The 12,115-nt window shown below is 43.7% G+C and overlaps 1 protein-coding gene across 1 annotated transcript in view; it reads left to right on the forward strand.

Annotated features, from left to right (window-relative positions):
* Nucleotides 1-12,115, forward strand: part of LOC135821756 (uncharacterized) — a 147,161-nt gene that overhangs the window by 117,587 nt on the left and 17,459 nt on the right. The window contains exons 21-26 of the mRNA XM_065334754.1: nucleotides 3,544-3,915; nucleotides 5,261-5,584; nucleotides 7,259-7,342; nucleotides 8,615-8,701; nucleotides 10,784-10,864; nucleotides 11,216-11,302. Coding sequence (XP_065190826.1) covers nucleotides 3,544-3,915; nucleotides 5,261-5,584; nucleotides 7,259-7,342; nucleotides 8,615-8,701; nucleotides 10,784-10,864; nucleotides 11,216-11,302 — 1,035 coding nt within the window. The remainder of the gene's footprint in view (nucleotides 1-3,543; nucleotides 3,916-5,260; nucleotides 5,585-7,258; nucleotides 7,343-8,614; nucleotides 8,702-10,783; nucleotides 10,865-11,215; nucleotides 11,303-12,115) is intronic.

Raw genomic sequence — 12,115 nt, forward strand, 5'->3', positions numbered from 1 at the left:
CTGGGGGAGGTGGAGGGGAGTCGGGGTGGGGTGGGTGGGGTCCGGAAAATGATCCGAAAAATTGAAATTACAAGTCAAAATACTGCAAAACTATGAGTTCTGATTAATATAAAATTGGAAAAAGTGAGATAACATTGACATTTGAAATAGTAATATTTTAGACATCGGAATGCAATATTATGATGTAGGGTAGGACATATTACCCACACCCTAAAAATCAAAATTAATGATACATGTAGAATTCCAAATCATGACACCATATTACCTTATTGTTTAGGGTAGAGCATAACACCCCAATACATATTTTCAATAATACCCCCCTTTTTTTTTTTGAGGTAGGGGCACCCCCTGGCACATATTTTTATCCGCAAAAAAACCGGGCCAAAAATAATTTTCACCGCAAAAATGGGGTACTATTAGTACCCCATTTTTCAATAATACCCCATTTTTTGGGACCCGGGCGCCCCCTGGCCCAGAACCCGCTCGTCCATTCCTACTAATACACACGCAACTCCAACAGCCATGCTAACGTCCACCCATTGACACGTAAAGTCAAGAGGGATAACAAATAATTATACGAAACGAATGCATACATGGACGGGTGCACGCACCTATTAGTGTAAGAGAGTAACATAGTGTAGTAGTCAGCATAGTACTAGCACATGCTGGAGTGCAATAGCAAGCTTCACCATTGCTCATGGCCATGCAAATGTTCAGCAGAACTCAGTTCCGCAAGCTTCTGAAGATCAGCACACCTGCAAAAAGTAGATAGCACAAGGATACACGCTTATTACCGTTATGATTTGTGGGAGCACACAACTACCAAGTGCTTAACGAATGTGATGCTCAATGAAAATCCATCCACACAAAGACCTGTAAACAGGTGACGGTGGGGACAATAATCTATTAGTAATACGAGGAATAAGATCGTTTGTGCACACTCAAGACGCACAGACACACCACCATACATGTAGTGTACAGTGTTTCACTTCACTGCAACTAAATTGAAATGAGATGATTTAAACAATCTGTACAGTGTTGCAGTCAGTCAGTCTTCCCCAAGATGGAAATGCAATGATTTGTTGTCACGAGGCAGTTTCACTGACACAATGTCATGTTTGTGACATCAAAATGGTTACTTCTGGGAATACGAGTACATGTACTAGCTTGAAGCTTTTTCTTGTCATCGGCATACAAGAAATCCTCCTACTACTACTACTAGTACACTGGCACTGCGTTTGTGGATCCCATTGTATTTGACATCATACTAGAGCCTAGAAGAGGAAGAGTGTCGTGGAGTTCACATAATTATCACAGGGATAAAATACTTTTCTCATGAAATAAAATAATAATAATATTGATGATAGCTAGACGATCGTATACGATTGATGCAAAGTCCTTGCAGTCCTTGAGGACTATTACGAAGTGGTTGATTACTTTTTAGGGCATTCATTCAAGCAACATCAAACAAACGCGATACGATCCTTGAAAATGGAAAAAAATTCAAGCATAACGACAGAACAGCAGACCAATCGAAACGAGTAAAAGCTTCCTTACCTCAGTCATCGTCCTGCCATGTAGTTGGACAGCCTTTTGACACGGTGGTACAGGCAGCTCCTGTCCAGTCAAACAGGGTATCCTTGTGGCGTCGAACGAAAGCGAGTGTCAGTGTATCTGACTCGTCAGATTGGAACTGTGCTGAACTTTTCTCGTTCTCCGCTTTCTGCTTTCATCCCTCGCTCTGATGAAACCGTTCAAACGCCTTCCTGGCAGCAATGCAATTAATGGCCAGCCAAACAGGGGATCCTTGTGGCGTCGAACGAAAGAGAGTGTCAGTGTACCTGACTCGTCAGATTTGAACTGTGCTGAACTTTTCTCGTTCTGCAATTTCTGCTTTCATCCCGCGCACGGATGAAACGTCTTCAGAGAACCACAAGACGCATTCCAGATTTGATTTTGAACGTCTCCTTATCCTCCTTGGTTACCTCGAGACAGATTACTGTCATCAACTGCACAGCAGAACTGGCAGCCATGGCTGAAGTGAAGAAAGGAATGCGCTGCCATGAGGCAAGCAAAACTGAAAAGGTGTTTTCTCTTTCGGGCACAACACACAGGACGGCGTGATTGGATAAACTGGACTCCTGGACCGTGAATAGGGGACTTGTAGAAAAAGTGTACTGCTTATAGGGGATTGCGCGGCAGGATGAAGCTGATCAAAACTGAGTGGACTCCTGGACTCTGTATAGTGGATTTTGGACCAATGGACTCTATATAGGGTGCTGGACATCATATAGTGCATGGACTCTATACTGAGTCCTACATATATGTGCGTCAACACTAAACCAGGCTTGTGTGCCAACAGTGTATTCTGAAAATCAGACCTCTATTCAAAACAGGCTTCTATATGATAACCGCTATCAATAAAATTAACTGAACCGACATTTTTGTATTTTATTCATGCAATGTAAAAAAACGGTGGAGACGATGTGCAATAAAATGATGAAAATATGAAGAAATGGTGTGGAGAAAAAAATGGATTCAAACAAGTTTTCGTACAACACTCATCAGGATTCGTCGTTGTACTAAAGGACATTGAAACAAAATTGAACTCTTATAGAAAATCTAGGTTAGAGAAATAACACTAAGAACAACAGCAATGAAATTTACTAGTGTGAATTTTAACAATCAAAGCGAGAAATTAACAAACAAGAGAAAGAAAGAAGGAAGGACAAAGTGATAACACATACAAGCAGAACATTTCACCTAGAGTTCATGAAAACAAGAGTGTGCAGCTCGGATGGGTGGCTGTCACTGCAGAATTCCGTGATTACATCATTTTAGTGATGTAGCAGGATTCAAGCAGGTCTCTTTCTGCACAACTGCAGCTCAGTTGTACGCACTACGCCATTTCCCGCCTCAGATCTGGGCCAAATATGATGTAATCACGGAATTTCGCCGTGACAGACACCCATAGCAGAAAAGGCCCCAAGCTGCACACTCTGGTTTTCATGTACTCTTGATTTCACTTAGAACATTAACGGCCAAGCTTGCCTGAACCAAACACGACACGTTACTTGAACAATTTCAACCCAATTATACTATCTTTCTGTACACACAAATTTGGCTTATACAGACGCTGATAGATAGCTTCCAACACTTGTAAATTGTTTCAGTGAATAAAATACACAAATTTCGTTTCAGCTAATTTTTTTATTGCGGTTATCAAATTATTGTCTCCCCGCCGTTTGCTTCTATATGATATAGGCTACAAGACACTACGGTATATCATAATTAGTACAAGCCTTCATCCTGTTGGTAAAAGCGCATAAATGAGAATGTCTGGGTGTGACTTTCACAGGCCCAAAATATAGAGAAGGATCCGTTACCCACTAGCAAAATAATGGGATTAACAGCTTGTCCTTATAGTGCTTCAACCTTGAAAATTTGAACACAAGTCGGACAGAAAGGGTTTTTTGGCCACCGTAATATTTTTCTCCTGTACCTGAGTATGTTGTACATGTCTGTGTACTGTGCTGTGTTCAGATTTCAGGACAAAGTGCCTGGGTACGGACAAGGTGATGTACACCTGGACGGCTCTCGCCGGCTTGCCGTGTTATTCTGGCAGCTGCCCGAAGATAACCAGTTGGACGAAAGCCAGAGACGCATGCAGAGATAGGGGATATCAGCTGGTCGACTTTAAAACCTTCACCTTGCTCGGCTCAAAGCTTGGTGTGCGTGGCTGCGTAAAGTCATTGCTCCACGAGATGATGGTGAACAGTAACAGCAGCCCGATCACGATATGGACATCATCCGAGTACAATCGTCGGCATATTATTTACAAGCAGGACAAGAACAAATCGGGTGGTGCAATATTTAGTGTTCATGGGTTCGGCCGTCACAATGTCATCTGCGAAGGTAAACAATTGCTTGTTTTAAAGCGATATCATTGGACGGGCAAATGGTGAGAATGCTGAGTAGCACACAGTGCATGCATGGACAGGATAGTATGTCCAATGATAATGATGGGACAGGAAAGTATGAAACAAAGAGACAACAAGAGTGCAGCCACCTGGGTTTCTCACATCAATGTCACACCTACCGTTATAGCCAGGGTCAGACCCACACATGCGTAACCAATTGATTTCACCTGCGAAGAAGCATTTCATGCGTATGCTTGTGTCATAACCCGGTGTTATACTACTCCCTTGGTAGAACCGCTGAATTGTTTGCAAATGTGACACGGTGCTGCTCTATGAAGTCTGGCGAACCCCAGACCTGTGAACATTGAACTACTCACTAGCTCTGGGCACTTCCGTATCCAAGAGATCGGGTGTCATCAAGCACGATATTAAATTCACAATAGCGAGAATTTCAGTTGTCTGAGGATTGCTTTGGGGGGCGTTCGTTTTTGATCTACAGGTTTGGGTAGAAACTACTTCTTTCGGTAGAGTTTTTCGTTTTTGGAAAAGAAATTCGACTCAAAAGGGTAAATTCTACTTTCTTCTACCGGCTCTACCGGGAAGAAGTTAGTTGAATCCGGTAGAAGTCGGTAGAGCTATGGGATTTCCAGCAAGCTCAAGGATTTGTACACAACTCCATACAAAAAAGAAACATTTCACGTACACATCGTGCAAACTACTAAATCCGGTAGAACAGCGTTCGTACACTTGCCTCTACCATCTACCTCTATGGACACACATTTTTATTTCTATGTTTCTTGTCACCCACGCGCATACGATTTAGGAGTCTTGAAGAAAAAAAGAAAAAAAAACTGTGCTGCACTGACTGTGCATGTGGGGACCAGCACACTCATGCACATGTACACAATGTGGCGTGGCCTGTGCGACACATGATGCCAGGTCGGCATTTGTTGTGCGCAGTCTAGCTGCACATGCACAGATTGTGATAGAAGCGCCTACCACATACTAGTTGCTAACTATGGATGCTGTTTTGCATGGTGTATTGGTGGATTTTAGTGTGAACAAAGGTCTAATAAACTTTTTTTATTCTTCGGTCATTTTGTATTTTCCACCTCTCGCATACATTTTTAGATTTTCAGGTGACGAGGAACATAGAAATAAAAACGTGTGGCCTATCGGTAGAGTGACTCTACTCTACTAGGTAGCTAAAAATGAACACAGCTTTGGCCTTGCTATTTGCACGAAACGCAGCGTTAAAGCAATACTGATGCCGCTTGTCTTAGTTCTCTTCCGCCTATTTTTGTTTCTACCCGCAACTGTATATGCCCTTTGTTTTGCAGCCCAATGGCTCCATGCCAACGATTCTGTATACGCCGCAGCAACTCCAGCACTCGGACCCAGCGTGACTGAGCAGTGCGCAGAGAACGCATGTCAGCAGTACGGACTTCGCCTCATAACCAAAGACTGGTTACAAGAACATGGCCATGTGTTAAGAGAACGCTGGCTAGAGAGATTGGCTTTAGATAAGTCCGACGGATTAGGTTACCACGTCGCGCCAATCCTGGTCAATGGTCAGTCCCTTTACAGAACAGTAAAATTTAGCAGACAACATGTGACGTTTAAGAACAAAACAAGCCATGAGGATGCCAAGATTCTCTGTGTCAGTAAGTGAGAGAATAATAAGTGACTGTCTTCTGCAATGGCTGTCCATGCACAAGCTGTGTGTTTGTCCCTGTTTGTGCCGCTAACGTGATGAAGATAGTTGTGCGTTTGTGTAAATGTGTCCCGTCGCTACGTGCACTGTATGAACAGGGCTTGTCCCAACGATGTGCCCACTTGCAATGTGCAAACATGTCGTCTCCCAGCATTTCTTGCACCCACGGTGAATCACAACATTGAGAACACTCCCAGAACTGAGATTCAGGCTGTGTTTCTTCTGTGTCTTCCCAGTTTAATTTCGAAGTCATTACAGCATGTTTTGATTCTAAGGTTTTGTTTGGCGCAATATCAGTTTGTGGCAGAGACGGGGGAGAATTTGCTCCCTGGATTCCAATTGCGAGGAATCAAAATGCATGACAAGCTGAAGTTCGACATGCCACCAGGGTTGAGATAATTTACAGACAACTTTTTGTTGTTGTCAAGAAACAGGGGGAATTCCCATGACTGTCACCGCGTGAGGAGGTGAAAGTTTACTACTTGACGTAAAATCCCTGGCGAGGGCTGTAACCCTACTATTTGCCGACGGAGCTGAGAACTTTCCTATGCAAATAGACTTTTCGATTGCTCAATTCCTTTCAGGGAAAGGCGAGTTCCGAACATTTGAGCATTTGCAGTATGCACTGCACAGTAATACGGATGTATCTATCGTACAGCAAGAGCTCAGAAACCGTGTTGGAAGTGTTATGGTGTCATGCATCCCGTTCTATGGTACCGTGCCTTGCTGTAATGCTTCCATTCTATGGTACCGTGCCTTGCTGTCATGCATCCCGGTCTACGGTACCGTGCCTTGCTGTCATGCATCCTGGTCTATGGTACCGTGCCTTGCTGTCATGCATCCCGTTCTATGGTACCGTGCCTTGCTGTCATGCATCCCGTTCTATGGTGCTGTGCCTTGCTGTCATGCATCCCGTTCTATGGTACCGTGCCTTGCTGTCATGCGTCCCGTTCTATGGTACCGTGCCTTGCTGTCATGCTTCCGTTCTATGATACCGTGCCTTGCTGTCATGCATCCCGGTCTATGGTACCGTGCCTTGCTGCCATGCATCCCGGTCTATGGTACCGTGCCTTGCTGTCATGCATCCCGGTCTATGGTACCGTGCCTTGCTGTCATGCATCCCGTTCTATGGTACCGTGCCTTGCTGTCATGCATCCCGGTCTATGGTACCGTGGGTGTAAAAGCCCAAGAACAACTCATATTGTTCCTTCAATTCTGCGTGACAGGTTTTTTTTAGATAAGCTATTATCCCCATTCTAGTGTTATAGCAGGACTGCCACTTGCTCCGATTTTTTTTGGAAATCGTCCGATTTTTGATCCGCGGTCGGAAAAACCGACCGATTTTTGTTTTGAGCACTTTTTAGTCCAGTTGGCCATTCGGCGCTTCCAGGTCGCGTTTGTCCAGTCATTGTACATGTACATGTACATGTAGCTGTAAAATGCAAATGTGTTGACCGTTAAAAATGTGTTCTGGGACCCCAACAGCAAGCCATTTTCCTAAATATTTTCACCCGGGGGACCCCCCAGACCCCCGTCAGATTTTTCTTCCTCCAAGTGTGGCAGCCCTGTTATAGACTGCATAAGAGTAATCCGATATTGACTTTTATTGTCTTTTTCTGCACAGAGTCCTGTGGGAGCGGTGTTCTTGCACCAAGCATGAGTTGTGTATGTAACCACACTATGTCCTACGGTGAAGAATGTGAAAAGGGTAAGACAGCAAGCCATTAGGTTTGTGTGCATGTGTGTGTATATGTGTGTATGTGTCTGTATGTGCGCATATGCATATCTGAGTGTGCGTGTATGTGCGTGCTTGTGTGTGTATGTGTGTGTAGGTGCGTGTATGTGTGGGTAAGCGATTACAGGGGGCAAAGCCACCTGTCCGGTTGGTCCTTGTTTCACCGGACCACTTTTCGGGCCGAAGTTTCCTTTTCTCTTTCTAGAGAGCTGATGGGAGTTCAGCGATCGATTGGGCGCAGTACCATGTGCATTATGTACACAGCACCGTCTAGGGAGACCTGCATGTACTGTGCCTTATATGTAGGGCTCTCAGGGACAGACTGGCGGCACAGGGTTTTTTTTGCTTCATGTTGATCGAGAGTCGGAGATGGCTGCGAAAACCTTGAAGGCATCTGTTCCTGAGATTTCTTATATTCCCATAGCCAGCAATGTTTTTAGTTTCCAAAACAATTGTGCGAGGAAACGAAGCCTGTAATGTGCGCTTCTAAGCCCTAACGGCACAATATTGGCTTTCCTAGATTATGATAAGGGTGCAGGTTCAGTGCTTTGCCACACGACTGTCTATTCTTCCGGCCACAAACTCCACATTAGAGAGGTTATTCCGTGCATTTCGCCACCTGAAGACGTCACAAGGCCGTCTCCATCATCTGATGGTTTTGCAGTATCATCAAGACGGACGAGAAAAAAGTACTTTCTCCAAGTTTAGGTCATACCATCTTAACTGCAAGTTTTAAAAGGTAAAATGTCCAACTGAGACCAGTCCAAAAGTGGTCGCTACCGCCCTGCATTAGGTTTTTGTTGTTTTTATCAGAACACACACCTTCCAGAGGAAGGGATGAACACTAACAAGAAGCCGTCCCTACATCCCCTGTGTCTTGTTTGTGTTCTTGAGCTTTGAAATGTGATTGGCTACTTATACTAATGTTCCAGAAGGTTCTAGAATTTCGTCGGCAACCGGTTTTCGTAGATTGCTTATTGGTTAGGGACTTAGAACATGGCTGCAGGTTGCCGAACTTTTGTTCCCTTCCTTTCTTCTTTATTGTTGCTTCTTTACTCTCTTTGCGTTCCAAGTGTGTATAGAATATTTCTTCTGTGACGATTATTTGTAAAACTAGAAAGTGAGTGCTTTGACTTGAGTTTGTGCGTGATTGCCTCCGGGGGCCACTTACTACACAGTGACCTCCTGTGCATTATTTCTGTTTAACTCACTCGATGCATGTGCTTTTTTCCCTGCCTGTTGCAGCATGCAAGTGCTTGAACCAAGGTGAGTGTGATAACAAAGGTGAATGCAGCTGCCCTAGGGGATTCACCGGCCACCATTGCCAACTCGGTAAGTGGAAGTGAATTCGTTTTACTCATTTCATATGGCTGGCGTGGGATTTTCAGAGCGTACATCCATGTAAAAGTGGGCTCCCCTTTACCTTACGTGTATGAGTAGGCTTCGCGGTAGTTTTAACAAGGGTGACAGAGAACTGGGACATGTATACTGGTCTTTTTGAGTGCTCGCTTGAAATAGGAGTGTTGGGGTGACACGAATATTCTAAATCGTACCGAATATTCTGTAAACGAATTGAATAAGTATCGCCGAAGTAGCACCAACCTCTTCTTCAAATTGGATACCGGATATTCTATAGTTTGTTTGTTCTCACATCACTAAAGAATATGTAGACAGTTCTGTCTGGTTCAGCCTTGTGAGCCATAGTCCCCTTTCCCAGCATGCCAACCACCGCATTCTACTGCCATGTACTTGAGGTTACTCAAAATTTCAGAAATTTTCGGTGCTCAATATTTTCGGTATGAGGGCAACAGGCTAGGTTAGGTGGACAGAAAGTTTCGGTACAGAGCAGCAGTTCCCTATTGGATTATGTGTGTTAGTGTTTGTTTGGTGTCTTGAAATTTTACGTATGAAACAGACGCACCGAAAGTACCGAAAATAAAAGTACACAGAAAATTTGTGAAATTACAGCACCCCAATAGAGAGGTTCGACACTACGTAAAGCTGAGCAACTTTACGTTAGTGGTACATATTTAGGACTCTCTAGCCAGGTCGACCCGGTCATACACTGCCGTGTTCCAAGCTGCCAAGGGCAGTAACGTGATTCGAAAACTCCATAAGGCGGAACACAGGTCCTCATGCAGTGGGACTCTCCATTCATCGACTAATTATGTTGTATGGAACCTCTCTAATGTTGTAAGCTATAACCTCACACGGACCTAGTCAATGACTGCAATATTAGGCTGTGTTTACATGAAAATGCACGGCCAGTTTTCCATTTTCGGTCCCGCATTTCTTCTTTCGTTTTCGTGTGTTTACATGATCAAAGCTGATCCGAGGTGGTCTCCGTTTGTATCGTTTTCGCGCTTCTACACGGGAGCAAAGGATCCGCAAACGTTCGTCATGTGCCAAGTGTTGTCGTGGAAGCACCAATCACACTCCAGGAATAGGCCACAAAACAACACTCGTCACATGACGAAAATTGTAAAAACAATTTTTTGGATTGCCGGATCCGTGTAAACGGCCGAAAACGAAACAAACGTGACGGAAAATGAGGCCAGCATACCGTTTCGACTGTTTACACACTCAAATTTATCCTGCAGAACAATTTCGTTTTCAAATTCTTCCACCTTGGCCAGCGTTTTGGTTTTCTTCCATTTTGGTCTACAACTTTTACGTTTTGCTCTTCGTACCGTGTAAATGAACCATGCATCCGAAAGGATTTTGTTGCGTTTTCACCCCCAGCTTTGTCGTGTAAACGCAGCCTTACTTGCACATGCAAAATGTCCAAAACCAAAACACAATGTATTCCGATCTGAACCGAATGCTTCGAATTGTTATCCAAAGGAACAATTCCAGAATATTCAGAATTCGTTTCACTCCTAAATTACACAACAAAAAAGCACGAACAGTTCACAGTTCAGGAGTAGCACAAATTGCTATTTTGGAGTGTGGCCGGAGAACTGTCGTCTGCAAGTGCTCTGGTTTGGTCTGGTTTTGTCAAATGAAAAACCTATTACCACCCTCTGTCTTAAGTTGGTCATGTCACGTTGTGCTTCTGTCGTCATTTTGTTTGTTAGCAAAGTTTCAATTGTCTGAGTGTGCCGCAGAGCAGTGATGGTAATTTCTACTGATAGCACTGATTTGTAAACTGCTGCTTGTCATTCCTGCTTTAAGAGTGCTTACCTTTCAGTAGCAATTCTATCTTTTGGAAGAAGGCCATTATGATCGAAACCCAGATTTATCCAAGTTTCCCTGGCCCAGCCAGGCCATTATGATCGAAACCCAGATTTATCCAAGTTTCTCTGGTCCAGCCTCTTTTACTTTATAATTGTCTTTAGTCTGCCTGACTCCGTTTCCGGCTGATTCACTCTCTCGTGTTCTTCCTCTTCGGTGTGTGCTATGTGATGGATGCAGTTGTGTGCGAGGAACCCTGGGTCAAAAAGAGCAAAGTGTGCGAATGTCAACAGGGACTAGATGGACCCAACTGCACAGAAGGTAAGGGCTAAAGAAAGCTACTGTAATATGCCTGCGTGTCAAATAATGTATGATCCATGGGTTCATGCATGCTGGAATGTTGTATTCGGAGTCGAGAAGAAGAAAAAAACTTCTATGTCGTCATGCCAGTTCCTCCAACCAATTCTACCTCTTTATTCTATTCATGTGGAATAAATAATGCATATATATATGGGGAGTTGGTCACTCTCATGAGTTGAGCTATTTTGTTGTCAAGAGTTAATTTAACGTCTCCATGTTATCATGTTCAAGGACATGTCAAGAACCCGCTTTTTTGTTCCTCTCTTTGTGCTTTTTTGGAAAATGCGTGAATATTCCCAATCACTGCTGCAGCATGTAATTGCTTGAATGACGGTCAGTGCACTGACGATGGCAGTTGCAACTGCCGGAACGGTTTCCATGGAGACAAGTGTCAGCATAGTGAGTATTATGCTGTATGAAGTGAATTCCAGTGTGCTGGCATATTTCTGTGAAATGTGGGAATACCTGTACACATTAAAGAGACGTTGGTTTTTTATCTACAGGTTTGGGTAGAAACTATTTCTTTCGGTAGAGGCGTTCGGTTCTTTTACTCAAAAGGGTGGGTTTTATTTTCCTCTGCCGGCTCTACAAGAAAAAAAGTTGGTTGAAGCCGGTAGAAGTTGGTAGAGCTACGTTTGCTGTGCATATTTCTGTGAAATGTGGGAATACCTGTAAACATTAACGGGGCGTTCGTTTATTGATCTACAAGTTTGGGTAGAAACTATTTCTTTAGGTAGAGGCGTTCGTTTCTTCTAGTCAAAACTTCAAGTCAAAAGTGTGGATTCTACTTTCCTCTACCGGCTCTACCAGGAAAAAGTTGCTGGAAACCGGTAGAAGTTGGTAGAGCTACGGGATTTCCGGCAAGATCAAGGATTTGTACACCTCCATACAGAATAGAAACATTTCACGTACATATCGTGAAAACTAATAAATCCGGTAGAATAGCGTTCGTCCTCTTACCTCTACCTTCTTCCTCTATCGGTAGAGTGACTCTACTTTACCAGGTAGCTAAAATTGAACGCAGTTTATAGCTGAGAGCTATTAGAATGGATATGCTAAGGTCTGAGCCTTCGAACAAGGCCAAGATGATGAAAGTCTTTCAAGGTGAAATGAGAGGGCAAAATGTAATGTTTCGTCCTGAACTGTGGGTCAAACGATACCTGGAGAGAAAGTGTACTGGCAAGTCAGTTTGCTGGAGGAAATGGAGCTAAA

This window comes from Sycon ciliatum, chromosome 7 (genome assembly GCF_964019385.1).
Source record: "Sycon ciliatum chromosome 7, ocSycCili1.1, whole genome shotgun sequence".
In the NCBI taxonomy this organism is placed as follows: domain Eukaryota; kingdom Metazoa; phylum Porifera; class Calcarea; order Leucosolenida; family Sycettidae; genus Sycon; species Sycon ciliatum.